The sequence below is a fragment of the Columba livia genome, chromosome 7 (genome assembly GCF_036013475.1).
Source record: "Columba livia isolate bColLiv1 breed racing homer chromosome 7, bColLiv1.pat.W.v2, whole genome shotgun sequence".
Classification (NCBI taxonomy): Eukaryota; Metazoa; Chordata; class Aves; order Columbiformes; family Columbidae; genus Columba; species Columba livia.
Window position 1 is genome coordinate 10,193,383 of NC_088608.1, and position 14,182 is coordinate 10,207,564.

Sequence of the window (14,182 nt, forward strand, 5' to 3'; positions counted from 1 at the left end):
CAGCCAAGGCACACAAGCCTTTCTCAGGTTCCATGTGCATTTCTTCCAGTCTCCTGCTTGTTCACCTTGATTTGCTCTTTCCCTGGCTGCATAGCTGCTCTGTGCTTCTTAGCTCTCTTATAGCTTTAACTTATTCCACCCCCTGTGAAAAAAATCCACTGTGGAGGTGAGAAGGAGTGTCCTCCTTCTTGCCCTGTTCAGCCCCTGAGACTTCTCTGCCTGTTGCAAGCTCTTCTGTTCTGCTGAGTCCCCAGGTCCCAAGGGGAGGACACAGTAACGGAAGCACCGGCTTCTGCAACTAAAGCATGCAGTCTATATAGTATGTAAGTATTGCAAATTGTAATGATTTCATTTAATTACAAAGGGCATCAGTTTGGTGGCCTCAGGACTGATGGATTTATGTGTCTTCCACATTCAGGTGTCACTGACCATTTGGTCAGTGCACAGAAGCTGGCAGGGATGAGACTGGCAGGGGCTGAGCAAGCAGATGGATATGGCAGCATTTGTGAAGAGGAGAGAACACAGCCCGTGACTGTGAGTGTACACATTAGCTTATACACCTGTGACAATGTGCTCCTGCTGAAATGTCCTCTGAATTTGTACAGTGACTGCTCTGTGGAGATGGATAGGAGAGCGCTCATGCACTAAGGACTGTTTCAGGTGACCTGCAGGCAAGTTCAGACCTCAAGGCTCTCTCAGTGTCAGTGTTGTGTGGGGACACAGCATGGCCCCAGGAAAAGGATCCTTTGGCAGATTCCAGAGCCCCAGAGCTATATAGCACACACTGATGGATGCTGATGACTGTTGTTTTATCAGGCAAGGAAAAGGATCTGCTCTTTCCCAACAAGGCACAATGTTTGTTTTTCACATAAGCCCATGAGCACTACTCCCCAAGTGTGAGTCATTAGCACATAACAGACATAAAAGCTCAGTCTGCTTCATAGAGAGGACTAAGACAGCCTTCCCAAGGCCATCCCCACCCAAGCTCACCTGATCTTCTGCACCTAGTGGGTGCACGTGTCAGCAGCTGAGGTTATGCAGCCGAATGGTTCTCTGCACAGCAGCTGCTGCAAACAGAAAAACCTCATTGTCAGTGCTGCAAAGCCAGGGCAGCTGACGGGCAGTTTTTTGAGCCAGGTGTGGCTTTTTCCACGGTGGCAATGAACATACTGAAAAATGGGACTGAGAAATGCTGAAGTGGGCAGGCAGACGATGGGCAGGGAGGAGCAGTGGGGCTGGGTGCTCTGTAGAGAGGGACCTGAGGGCAAGGTAAAGGGCAGCACACCCTGGCCCAAGGTATAGATACAGTCATCACCTGCTGTGCTTCCTTGGCCACTGGCTGGCGATGCTTGGGCACCCTGTACTATTGGTGCAAAGGGTAAACGGGGTGAGCACAGGGTAGGGCCATTCCTGTGTTCTCCTTCCCCAGGAGAGCAGGAGCTGGGCCTGGAAGGAGACTCTGCCCAGTTCTTGCTGCCAGCTCTCAGATGCTCCATCCTAAAACTGGGTAGGTTTTTTTCCCCCTCTTCTCTTACTGAGAAGCTGTCTGAGACTGTTACTCCTCTCACAGTGAGAGCCTTTCTCCTCATTTTCTATCCAATTTATGCCCATATCCAAGTTCTAACTGTGTGCTCCAGCACAACCACTGTCTATAAATGTGAATGATTCTTCTCTTCTGGTGCTAATTTTTCCCCTCTGCCCCCATTAAGCCCCAAGCGTATTACAGAGAGAAATAGGATCCCTTCATCTTGCCAAGCTCAGCAAGACATGGTCTCTTGTCTTTTCTGTGGCCTCTTTTCTGTTCTCTTCCTCTGATTGTCCAGATGGCACTTCTCTGCACCTGTTTCAGCATGAATTCAGGCTTGCTGAATACCAATAACCTGAATGATGCCCTAAAATCTCAGCAGAATTTTACCCAGTGCCTTGTATATATTTACTCATTGTTCCTGGAAATACGTGGCTTGCTACATGTAAGACTGCATTTACCTTTTTAAGAACATCAGGCATGTGGCACTTCATCTTTGTTGTTCATAGAGGATGAACTTGAATTTACAGCAAAAATTTTATCAGTCTCCCAGTGCATGTCCTTGCATTTCACACCATTACATTTCATCCCATGTCTGTTTCTATGGCATAACAATCATGTAATTCCTCTTGTAGGATGTTCTCGCTATTGAAAATGTCTCCCCACTTTGCGTTAGCAAGTTTCATTACCCCACTTGTCATTTTTTGTGACAAGATAACTAAAGAAACTATTCAATAAGACGAGTTCCTCCAGTCCTATCATTTTGCCATCAGCCCCATCAGCAGTTTTCACCCCCAATACTAGATTTCTTTGGCATCTTATAGCATTTGTGATCCCCATCTTCTTGAGTTTAATGAATAATTATCTAGATACTACCAAATCAAATGCTTTACCAAAGTCCAGGCTGATAAGTCTTATAATTTTTTCTTTGTCCACAAATGCAATTATCTTATCAAAGAAAGATACCAGGGTTAGTCTACATATCACGCCTATCTTGAACTTTAACCCATTTTCTTCTTCCCTCCTTGTCCTCTGTTACTCATGGCTAACATTTGCTCTAAAGAGCCTATAGATTTTGTGCTAAAAAGCCTGTAGATTTCAATGATGTAGATTATTTAGTCTTCAGAAGTGAAGGGTAAAGAGCTCTCGAGTTCAGTGGCTGTGTTGCATGTGCTAATTTCCATATCCATGCCCTTTTGTGCATTAAATGTGCTGCCTCTGCTCTATGGGTTTGCATTTTCTTCCTTATGGAAATTAAAGCAACATTTTCCTTTAGCTTTTAGTTATCTACCCTGTTGTTATTGTTAGTGATCCTTTAATTTGTTTTCCTTGTAATCATGCAGCTAAAAACCTATTGTTCTTGTTTTCCTTCCCAGTGCCTGTATGATTTGTTTTGATTTTGAGCTGTACCTTTAATTATGGATGTTTGAAGGGTAGTTTTCTCTGCATATCACTGCCTTCCTTTTCTGCTAGACTTTCTGCATATTCCTAACATGTCCTGCACTGTCTGCATCACAGTTGCGCAGGCATATGGAGCTATGGGTGATATTCTGCCTTTATTTTGTGTGATCTCTTTGGAGAGAAGTAAGATTCAGAGAGCCTTTTCTGCCTTGTGACTACTTGGAAGCAAAGCAGAATATTAATTTTGCAGTCCTTAGGGTAGTGACCTGACAGCATCACTCCTTGGCAAGTCTAGGAATGCAGGCTTCAGAGTTTAGGGAAAGAAGAGCCGAAAAACAAGTTTTGTTTTGTCTTGTTTTTTACTGAATCTGGTGGGCTGATGTCAGCAGGACTCAACAGTGAATGCTGAGTTTTCTCACTTGTGGAGCCGTGGGGTAGTCTGGGGTGAGTCTGGAGATTAGGACAAGGACTTCCAGGTTCAGCCTGGTTGTCTGAGAGGAGCCCACCGGCAGTGAGTGTCCACAGAAACCTCCCCAGGCCAAGGTGTGCAGACCATCAACACTTCACATCTACCCAAAGTGCACCCTCACCTTCTGCCAGGCAGCCTGGGGGACAGCGTTAGCATCAACGTTAGTTGTATGTCACAGGCCTCTTTGTTTTCCACTGGATAATTTTTGCTCATAAGCTTTCCCTGAATTGTATTTTAAATTGAAAATTTGCAGGTTTTAAAGGCACATATATAAATACTAAATTACTGTTTGCTTAATTACCTTTAATTACCTTAATTACCTTTAATTAAATAGTAAGCATTTATACTGAGGTAGCATGTAATATCTCAAAGCGGCTCCTGCACAATGTTAGATACAAATAAATAATGTCAGTTTACATCCCTACAAGCTGACAGTCCAAATTACTTACAGTTTAACAGCTTCTATGTGGACATCTTGCAGTCTGCCTTTACTGACTCATGGGATCTAGAAAACAAATCAAGAGTGAAGTTTTTACACCTCTTATTCTATTTAGTTCCATTCTCTGCTGCATGTTCTGATTGGATCATATAGGAAGAACTTTTTTCACACTTAAATTAGTTCTTCAAAAAGGTACTTACCAGAAAATGAGACTGGATTTTAGCCCTATAGAAATGATATGTAATTCCAAGTAATTTTAGGAATTCAAGCAGAACAGAGTGAGAGGCCAGTTGTAAACCATCTGTACTCTTCAGGGCTTTCTGCAATCCAGTGGAGAAGGTTTTCAGGAGAAGTGACATATTACGGGCTTACAGCAGAACTGAAAAAACTTATTTGCTGGAAGAAAAACAGTGCTGGTAACTTAATTTTCTATAAAATAGATGTCAAACCCCAGGCAACAGACCTACAAAGGCTTTCCAGAATCTGGATCTATCTACTCTATAGGCAGCACAAGCTGCAACGGGATGGAAAGATGTCATTTGGAAATTATGAAGCAGATGCTGAACTGGTTAGAGAGTGCAGCTACAAGTGGGAGATATGGTAATAAGGGGCCAGTATCAGTATCCCACCAGCAGAACTTACATAGGAACAGAGCAGTCAAGTTATGAAGGACAGGTTTGCCTACAAAATTTTCACACTGATTTCCAAACTGTTTTTGTTATCATGATACCCCTGGAAATGGCATTTGACTGAGATAACAAGCAGCTAAAGATGATAATGGGGATCTACAGCAGATGGAAAGATATTTATGTTGCCATAGATACCATGCAGGAAAAGCGTGTAGGAGTAAAGCATGGCACAAAAAAGCTTCTAGGAGAAGTGGCGAGTAAGTGAAGGACTGAATTCACTCAGCAGCTGTTAAGATTAGTTGAGACATTAATAAAAACACATCAGTTTTTCAAGGAATTGAGAAACATGGAGGAAAGGGTCCTAATGATGAGTTGCAGAATAGTTGTAGGCTACAATGCCGTGTTGTGCTATAGGGTAAGACAGAAAAAGTCTTCAGGCAAAGGCTGGAGGTGGCCACAAGACATGAAAAAGCTGGGAAGGCCCTTGACCACAACCATGGTGTGTTTTGCTCTTGCATCTGTTGAGCGTGCACCAGACCCAGGCTGGTGGTAGGGGATGTACTCTCCTCGTCCTTCTCCTCTCCCCCTGCATCAAGTCCGTACATGCTCAGGAGGTGACCCAGCCCTGCTCATTTGTTATCTGCAAACTTTCCCCATGTGGAGAACATGTTTAGTGGTCCCACAGTGCTGCAGGACTGACTCCTCAGTGATGGGCTCACATGTGGCTACATTTATGGAAGGGAAAGCCAGGCCCTAAGCAGATGAATGCATGTTTTTGAGTTACCCAGACAAAGGGCTTGACTAGGGGGATATCTTGAAGAAGTTTCTGTTGCACTCTTTACTGGAGCAAGATCCCCTTGAGCTCAGGAAGCAAAGTCCCCCAGGGACGGCTGAGGCAAGGTAGAAGGTGAGCCCTCCCATGGTGCAGAAGGACCAGACAGAGGTGATGGGCTCCAGCCATCACCCTTTGCTCTAGAGCAGCCTGCACTGCTGCAGCAGGCAGTGAGGCAATACCCCGAGACCTCTGCCTGCTCATGGGTTGGAGAGCAAAGAAATGTGTCCATGGGTGACTTGAGCAAGCAGAGGGCTGGTGCTCGGGGAAGGCCCATGACACACATCCAGCTGTTGCAGCGGAAGCAAAAGTGCTCAACAGTGCTGCGGCTGTCAAAGTGTCTCCAGTTCTGGCCATAACATGGTTGTCTCCTACTGCTGCTGGTGAGCTCCCTCTCTAGGACAAGTTTTAGTCTGTGAGGAGACTTGGAACTCCCTGCCAAGATGGGGTATAAGTGCTTTAACTGTGCCTGGGTGGTGGGCAGAACCGCAGGTTGCCAAGGTCTAAAAGATAAAAGGCAAGATGAGCGTGGGGATCCCAAAATGCTGGTGTGGAGAGGGATGGGGCTGCTCTGGTCTCCACTCTTGTGCAACGACTGCAGAGCAGTGTTGCTTCTGCTGCTTTTGCAGCCCTGTGGCTGCATGGTGAGGATGACAGCTCCAGGCTGTGGCAAGCCCCTCTCCACACAGAAGCATTAAAGAAAAATGGCTGTACACAGGCAGCAACTCCAAAGAAACTGCTCTGGAGGCAGACATAAGGTCCTTACTGAATCATAGAATCATTTCAGTTAGAAGAGACTCTCATGATCATTGAGTCCAATCATAATCTAACCTAACCCTAGCACCAAACCATGTCCCTAAGAACCTTTTCTAAACACCTTTTAAACACCTTCAGGGAGGGTGACTCCACCAATTCCCTGGGCAGCCTGTTTCAATGCCTGGCAACCCTTTCCACGAAGAATTTTTCCTAATATCCAATTTAAACCTCTCCTGGCACAACTTGAGGCCATTTCCTTTCGTCCTGTCACTTGCTACTTGGGAGAAGGGACCAACCCCCTCCATGCTACAACCTCCTTTCAGGTATTTGCAGACAGTGATAAGGTCTCCCCTCAGCCTCCTTTTCTCCAGGCTAAATAGCCCCAGATCCCTCAGCCTCTGCACATCAGACTTGTGCTCCAGACCCTTCACCAGCCCCATTCCCTTCTCTGAACTCTCTCCAGCACCTCAATGTCTTTCCTGTAGTGAGGGGCCCAAAACTGAACACAGGATTCAAGGTAGGGCCTCACTAGTGCTGAGTACAGCTCCCAGGGCACAATTCTTTCCACATCTGGATCATGTTGGGGTGTTGTAATGCTGGAGCCTGGGGCATGACTCAACACAAAGTCACATTGAGTGCAACTGGAAATGGTGCCAAATGTGAGTGTGAAGGAGATGAATGGGTTGTCAATGGGGAGGGAAACTTTGTAGGCAACATGATCTGCTGCCGTCTGTGAGTCTGATGCTTTCAGCTGGGCCTTCATTACAGCAGAATATGATGCACAGGGATTGATAGAGAAGAACAAGGAAATTAGGAGATGACTGTGACTGTAAAGCCCAAATGAAAAAAGGGTTTGACTCATTAAGGCTACAAAAGGAATGATGAATAACCATTAAAAGCAAGCATCAGATGTCCTGCACGTCAAACAGAGCAGTGCTTCATACGTGTGTTACATTACAGCAAAGCCACACAGCCAGTAGCTCAGTGATACATGTAAACCTCCAAAATGAAGACATTCTTTCAAATGATATAAACTTGAAATACTTTGTAGTACATTTACCTGAAATAATTTGCAGTGCATTTACCTGACCTCACTGGCCATTTTTACCTATGGTCAGGAGAATACAGCCATGTGCTCAGTATGTTGAAGGAGAAAGGCTGTTTTTTTAACCAAGTTTCCTTTCTTGTTCTTGTGTCACAACATCTACAGCTTTAGTAGGCAGGCATATTTTATTCTTAGTAAGAATAGGAAGTTCTTTCATGCTAATTATCTAGAAGAGCCCAGAAAACATAAAATGTTTCCCAGACTATTAATAGACTCAAGTATCAGTTGTCTTGAGAAAGAATCTAGCCCTAAGAACCATTGATTGCACAATTAACAAATGCAGTTGTGAAGTGCTAATAAGCAACGTTATTTTTCTGGTCATATTCTTGTCAGCCAGCAGCTCCCCCAGTTCAGCAATACTTATGAAAAGTCGCACTCCTCCTGCGATAAAGGCAGGCTGCACTTTTTTCCTTTCCCAGGATTGATGTTGTTCCTGTATGTGCCTATAGAGGATGTAGTTCCCTTAGCAGAGACGAGCAGTAACTGCTAATCAACTTCTGTGGACCAGCTACCAGAGGAGGACACAGGTTTAAAACTACATTAAACTTGATCTCAGCCAAAGATACTTTTTAGGTCAGGAAGGAAAACAACTGTCCAACTGACAAAGGAGTGGTAGAAAACTTGTATAATAATTCCTTTTAAATAAAAAAATGACCTTTTTTTTAAAAAAAAAATAAGCAGACACACAGGTGATGAAAAATATGCTGGATTTTAGAAATCTGGTTTTTGAACATGGATTGATGTTGGTGCTCTGAAGGAATGATACTGACCTGAAGAAATGCTAAGCATGCCAGACTATAAGCTTTGGAAGAAATCAGCAAGTATTACATGTTTTTTATAGGATCTTTGAAAATTTTCTGAAATTAACAGGATGATAAATTATGGCAAATTGGGCAGATTTTCTTTAACGTGAGCTGTAATAAAATACGATCTACTTCAGTTCATAGCCATAATAGGGCCTACAAGGATTTGATTTGACAAATGTTGATAAATGCATGTTGTCCTTTTCACACTTTCCTCCTCCAGCTCTTCCTGGGTTCCTCCTCCAGACCTAGAAATCAGCAGGATGCCAGGTGCAGGCAGGGCACTGCTGTGGGACCTCAGCGCTCGCCCTCGGCCGCGCTTGCAAGGGCCAGGGTGGCATTTTGGCCACTTTGAATCACTAAATTATAACTGGGGAAGGGGACTGAGAGCAGTCAACCCGAACACAAGCTAGTAGAAACAGTAAACTAAAGACATAAAAGGCAGCTTGAACTGTAAGTCCTAGCAAGTGTGGTTATGCTCTGCTAACCTTTCTGTGCTGTTGAGCATTTTGTCATTGCCACCTTACGACGGCCTCTGGTACTGCGAGTGCAACACTTTTTAAGACAAAAAAAAAATATCAAATGCATGGGGCAGCGAATCTGAGTTTCTCAGGGAGCAGATGCTGAGGGGCATGCATTACAGGACACTGCAATTATATTATATCTTCAGTTACAGAGTCAAGTGATCGGCAGAGGAGGAACTAACAAGTTTTCAGGACAAGAGTAGTGCCGTTCTGGCCAAAATTTTCTTCAATGGACAACCTTGACTCTGCCAATCTCTTCTCTTGTGGTTGCACAGGAGAAAAATGCAACTGAAAAGGCCCCCCCTCCTTTTTTTTTTCTTCTTTTAAATTTTCTTGCAGTGACAAGCGTGCTGCTAAAAACCCAGAAGTGTGGATTTTATGCCTGTGCAGTGGTAATATATTACGACTCTGTAAGAGAGATTGTTGGTGTAGGTGCAACAGGCAGTCCTCGCCTGGGATCTGTTAGCTGAGATTATGTGTGCGTGCTTGGCAAGGAGGGATGGATATGGGCTGATTTAGAAACAAATTAAAGCTTAGAAGTATATTTTAAAGACATGATGCTCATAACATCCTATCCTTATTTGATGGCCAAAGGCAAAGATGTTTTGTACGCCACCGGCAAAGCAGGAGCTTGTAGGGGATGGGAAAGCCAGGGCAGCCTTCATGGGCTATGAAGCAGCTAGCAGGGGGATGCTCTGGGTAAATAAACAGTTTGTCTGAAAAAATGTTCTCCTTTACATTTTTGCTTCTATGTAGATTCTCACATAAGGCATTTTTAGCATCTTTTGTGTAATGGTTGCTCACAATATTATAGGTGTGTAACAAAAGAGCCGGAGAGAGGGGAAGTTCAGGTAGGACAAGATGGGGAGCAGAACCACAACCTCACTAACCACAGGCATGTCCAATTCCATGCTCCTCTTCTTCAGGTTCTGATTGATTACGGACAAAACAAGGATCCTCTGCCCCTGGTTTTAAGGCATAACACAGCTGCAGCCAGTTCAGTTTTGGTTGTCCTAAAGCCATGCCTGGCCTAAAAGATTCCGTGCAGCAGAACCAATCAGCTGCCATTCTGTGATAGAAAAAACCCTGCTTAGCTGTTGCCCCTATGCAGTAACTAGTGGAAAAATAGGAGGAGATATGTATTTCCTCTCATGCCCAGGGTGTGCCATGGCTTTGCTTGGTGAATTAACTGCTGAATTTGACCTGGTTTGTGTGCCTCTGTGACAACACTGAGTGAGATCCTAGCCAAGAGCTTTCACATCTCTGCTCGCAAACATCTGCATACAACAGAGCTGGGATCCCCACACTCTTTGTTTCTCTGTTTTCTGGAGGGAAGAACTATTTTAAAGGTTTGCTGTTGCTTTAAGTGCGGTAGTAGCTGACAGCGGCCTAGCGTGGGCACAGCTGCCCGCACTAAAGATGGCGGCGGTGGCGGCGCCGACCCGGAAGAGGCGGCCGGCCCGGGCCGCGGGGTGAGGGAGCGGGAGGGCGGGTTTCCCCAGCCCGCCGCCGTCCTGTGCGGGGAGCCGAGCCCAGCGGGGCGCGGGGGTGCCGGCAGCCGCCGCCATCGCAGCCCGCATGGGGCGGGCGCGCCCGGGCCCCGGCGCGGCCTGAGCGGTGGCCGGCGGGCCGCTGGGGCGGGCTCCCTCCCCGGGCAGGCGGCTCGCCCTGGGCCGGGGGCGCCCCTGAGGGGGCGGGGAGCCGCGGCGCCATGCAGTGCGCGGACCCCGCAGCGGCCATGAAGGGGCCGGAGGGCGAGGGCAAGCCGGAGCAGCAGCCGCCGCCGCCGGCGGGACAGAGCGGCGGCAAGAGCAGCGGCGGCCGCGGCGCCAAGGGCTGGCAGTACAGGTGGGCGCGGCGGGGGCGGTGAGGGGCCGCGGGCCCGGGAGCCGCCGGGGCTGCGGGGTGCGGGAATGGGAGCGCTCGGGACACCCGCCCGGGACGGCCCGGCTGCCCGGAGCGCGGGTCGGTGGAGCAGCCGCCCCGCCTTTAGGCGCCCGCGGCAGGCGGACCCGCCGCGGTGCCGGGGGCCGGGCGGGCAGCTGAGCCCGGCCGCCCGCTCTCCCCTTCCCCGACCCGGGAGGGCACGGGGGGGCTGTCAGTCGGCTCCGGTTTTGGTGTGTTTGGGTACGAGCAGAAAGCCCGGCAGATGCTGCCGGGGATCGCCTTTGCTCCGTCCTTTCGGGTCGTATTTTTGCCTCATGGAACGTGGGGACCCGTGTAAAGTTAGCAGAGGGAACTCGTCGCTTTCCAGCCTTTCCAAAAAGCTAAACTTTGTGCTAAATTTTAGCACCGTGTGTCTTCTTAAAAGAGCTTAATAGCAGTCTTTTTTTTTTTTTTTTCTTTTTAATTGATGCTCTTAGTTGCTGATAGTGAAACTTAGAGTATGCACAGAGTTCATGTAACATCTGACTTATTTTAGGAATGGCTGTACTTAGCAGAAATCAGGGTGGTTACTCAGGTACAGCAAATACAGCAGAAGAGAGCAGAGCAAGTGGGAGAAGCTGAGCACACAGCGTTGTTTTGAGATGGATTCAAACTAAAATCCTTCCTTTGAATGACCTGCCTGTGCGTTTGAGGGATTTGAGGGATTTCATGTACTTTTTTCTGATGTGCTTTTTGGTTGGAAGAGTTTGCACTCACACTTGATAGTGAGCTCTCTCAGGCATCGCATGAGAGACTTCAGAATCTCTGCTTTTAGGTCTCTCATCCTTGACTGGAGTTCTGCCATGTTGCTGTTGGAAATACTGCTGTTATGTGAAGTTTGCACACTTCTCCTACAAATGGAGACTCTCCAAAGCCGTCATCTGCCAGCCCAGATGGACGGGCTTGCTGTTTCCTTCATGTGGAGACAGCAGAACCGGCGTGTGGTACATCTGTGTGTGCTGCACGGGATGGGGGCCCATCAGATGGCTTAGGGAAACCTGCGCCCAGGCCCTGCAAGCACCAAGTGCCCTGTGGTTTTAATAGGGAGATTGGTCATTGCTGAGAATCTGGGTCATGAGTAATTTGCTTTTCTGATGACTAGTGCTTGAAAGAGAAGTGATGATTTCAGGGCAAATATTTCAAGCTTTTACATAGGGGAAGTTTCTTGTCTGATTCAGTTATTGGTTGCTTTATCTGCTGTTTCTAGTCACTCCTAAACATTTTTTAAACTATGAATTTTCTAATGAAAATTGCTACTGCTGTGGCCAAGCACTTACTGTCCATGTATTTCACACGTGAAACACAGGAGTAAGTTTATGCTATCAAAATGGAACTATTTTATGTGGAGTTGGAGATAGTGGAAGGGATGAGACACCTGGTTTGCCTGCACCTCTTTGCTATAATGTTTGAGATGGTGGTCACAGGTCAGTGCTATGCAGTGGAATTCACTTTTAAAAATTATCCATCCAAGTGTTTTGTTTCTTCTTTCAGTGCTGTGACTTATAGAGCAAAAGCTGAACAGACTCACTTAGTGACAGCCAGTTTGGTGGCTTGATGTCTGTAAGAGGAACTGTCCACATTATTACTTGCAGCTGAGAATATCTAGTTTAATATGCTCTAATACTCTAGTGCAAATTATGTTTTTTTCCTAGATCATTTGGACAAGTTTAACATACTGATTATATTATTATGGACACTTGAAGTACCTCACTGTTAATCTCCACTCTGTTGGAAAACAATTATTTACTCCTACATTTGTCTCTATATCTAAATACGCGCAAAATATCACCTTTCACCCCTGCCTCCTTAGGAAGTATTCCTGGATGGTATGGTGTAGCTTAGTTTTCAATTTGTGGATTACTTCAAATCTAAAATGTGTTTGACAAAAGAAAGACCCCTCTAACGATAAATCAATGTGTAAAATATGGGGTTTAGAAACGAATTTCCTGGGAGCTTTGGTGGAAGTTTGATTTTTAACTTTTATAGCAGAGTGTGAGCAATGTGGGGTGATGCAGCTTGGCAGGGTCCTGAAGTCCTCACTCAGTGTAGACTGTACCAATGCAGTGTATAACTCTGTATTTGTCAAAAGAGCTGTAGCATAGTTGTCAGACAAATGGGACAACGGGTACTTGATACTTTAATGCTCCAAATGGGGAATTATGACTATGGAAAAAAAAAAACTCCAGCACTGCCAGAACCTGTAATAATGAAAACTGAATCTGTCAAAGAGTTAGAAAGTCCCACATACTTGTGGTAAAGTGCATGTCTAGAAAATAAAAAATGGAGCAGAAAGTCTAACCAGATGTTTTTTGTAGGGCAATATTAGGGAGGTTTTTAAATAGCTGTGATAGACCAGATGTTTATTGCAGTGGACAAGAGGCAACCAGAGGCTGCTGGACACGTCAGATGATGCAGAGATAGAGCTGAACCTCTTTGTAGACTTTGCCTGTAGCCCATGCACAGCGAGCTCAGCCGGGACAGTAGCGCCTCCTTCACTATTTGTAGGGGCTCCGTTTCTTCAGAGGACAGGAAGATACTTTTTGGACTTAATAATTCTTGAGAAACTGCTCTTCTAGACATCTGACAGGAAATGATCTTGTTCACGTATGCATATATGATCAGCGTTAAAATGTGTCTGAGAGCAGCCAAACCTCAGCTGCATTTTCTTGGCCAGGGTGAGGAATAACATGAACATTAACGTGCAGTTCAGTAAATAAAAAGAGCCGGAGAGGCTGTGCTGCACCCTAAACTCTTTGCCTCTGTTTCATTTAGAGAAACATTAACTATGAGGTGAGACTTCTGAATAACTTCAAATTATTAAAAGATGACTTGGTAAAGTAATTTAAGATTATAACGTTTTCTAAACAGCTTCTTTGTTTTCAGCAGTAACCGAAACTAGGAAGGAAGTGTAATGTTGCCCCTATAAAGAATTATTTGCATTCAACAGTTCGATTTTTGACCGTCTTCGTTTTGTTTTGCCTTGGTCTAACTGAAATAGAGTAGTTTCAAATCAGTGAAAGGAGACAACCTTGGCAAGTGCTTCTGTAACCTGTGAATCATAGTCATTCAAATAACAAAACTTTCACAACCAGAAAGCAGAATCTGTGTCTATGAACTAAATAGAGAGTTGGTCAGAATATGTGCCAGAGAAGTATAACAAGTCCCTTCAGTCTGGCTTTTGGATAATTTTGAGAGAAATGACTTGCAATAACTGGTTTTCATGTAGCTACAAAATTGAGAGTTCAAAGCACTGTGGTTGACTAGAGAAACAAGATTGTCTTATCCAGTTGGAGACATGCTAATGTGCTGTCCTCTTACATTTTTCTTAGTGGTTCTGCTCTCGAATACATAAATCAGCTGCTATTAAAAGGATTCCCAGCATTTCTTCCCTTACTGGTAGAAATACACGTAAGATGTTCCTGAATTTCCCAAATGATTGCTTATTTTTAAGCTTACAAGTTATATTTCAAAATGTACTTCCTTTTTGGTTGTGTGGGTGTTTTTGTAGATAACTGCCTTTTTTCCTTATTTTGGAAATGGTTTTAGCATCTGCTCACTATGGATTAGGCATATATGTTTAGGTCTTTTTTTTTTTTAATTCATGCTATCTTGCAAAAAGGATCTAATTAGTAATAATAAAAGGAAGTGTCTTGAAATTGGTACAATCTTGTTGAGTGGGTGTTGATAAGAATCCTTTTTGAGGGTGGCGTTGATGTCAGTCTTAATTTCTAGAAAAATGTGTAGAGTTTTTATAGTTTTTGTGCATTTTAGTC

General features: G+C 45.1%; 1 protein-coding gene across 1 annotated transcript in view; it reads left to right on the top strand.

Moving 5' to 3' along the window:
- Nucleotides 1–9,964: 9,964 nt before the first annotated feature.
- The window catches only part of OSBPL11 (oxysterol binding protein like 11), a 38,326-nt gene continuing 34,108 nt past the window's right edge, over nucleotides 9,965–14,182 (top strand). The window contains exon 1 of the mRNA XM_065070451.1: nucleotides 9,965–10,331. Coding sequence (XP_064926523.1) covers nucleotides 10,195–10,331 — 137 coding nt within the window. The 5' untranslated portion in view covers nucleotides 9,965–10,194. The remainder of the gene's footprint in view (nucleotides 10,332–14,182) is intronic.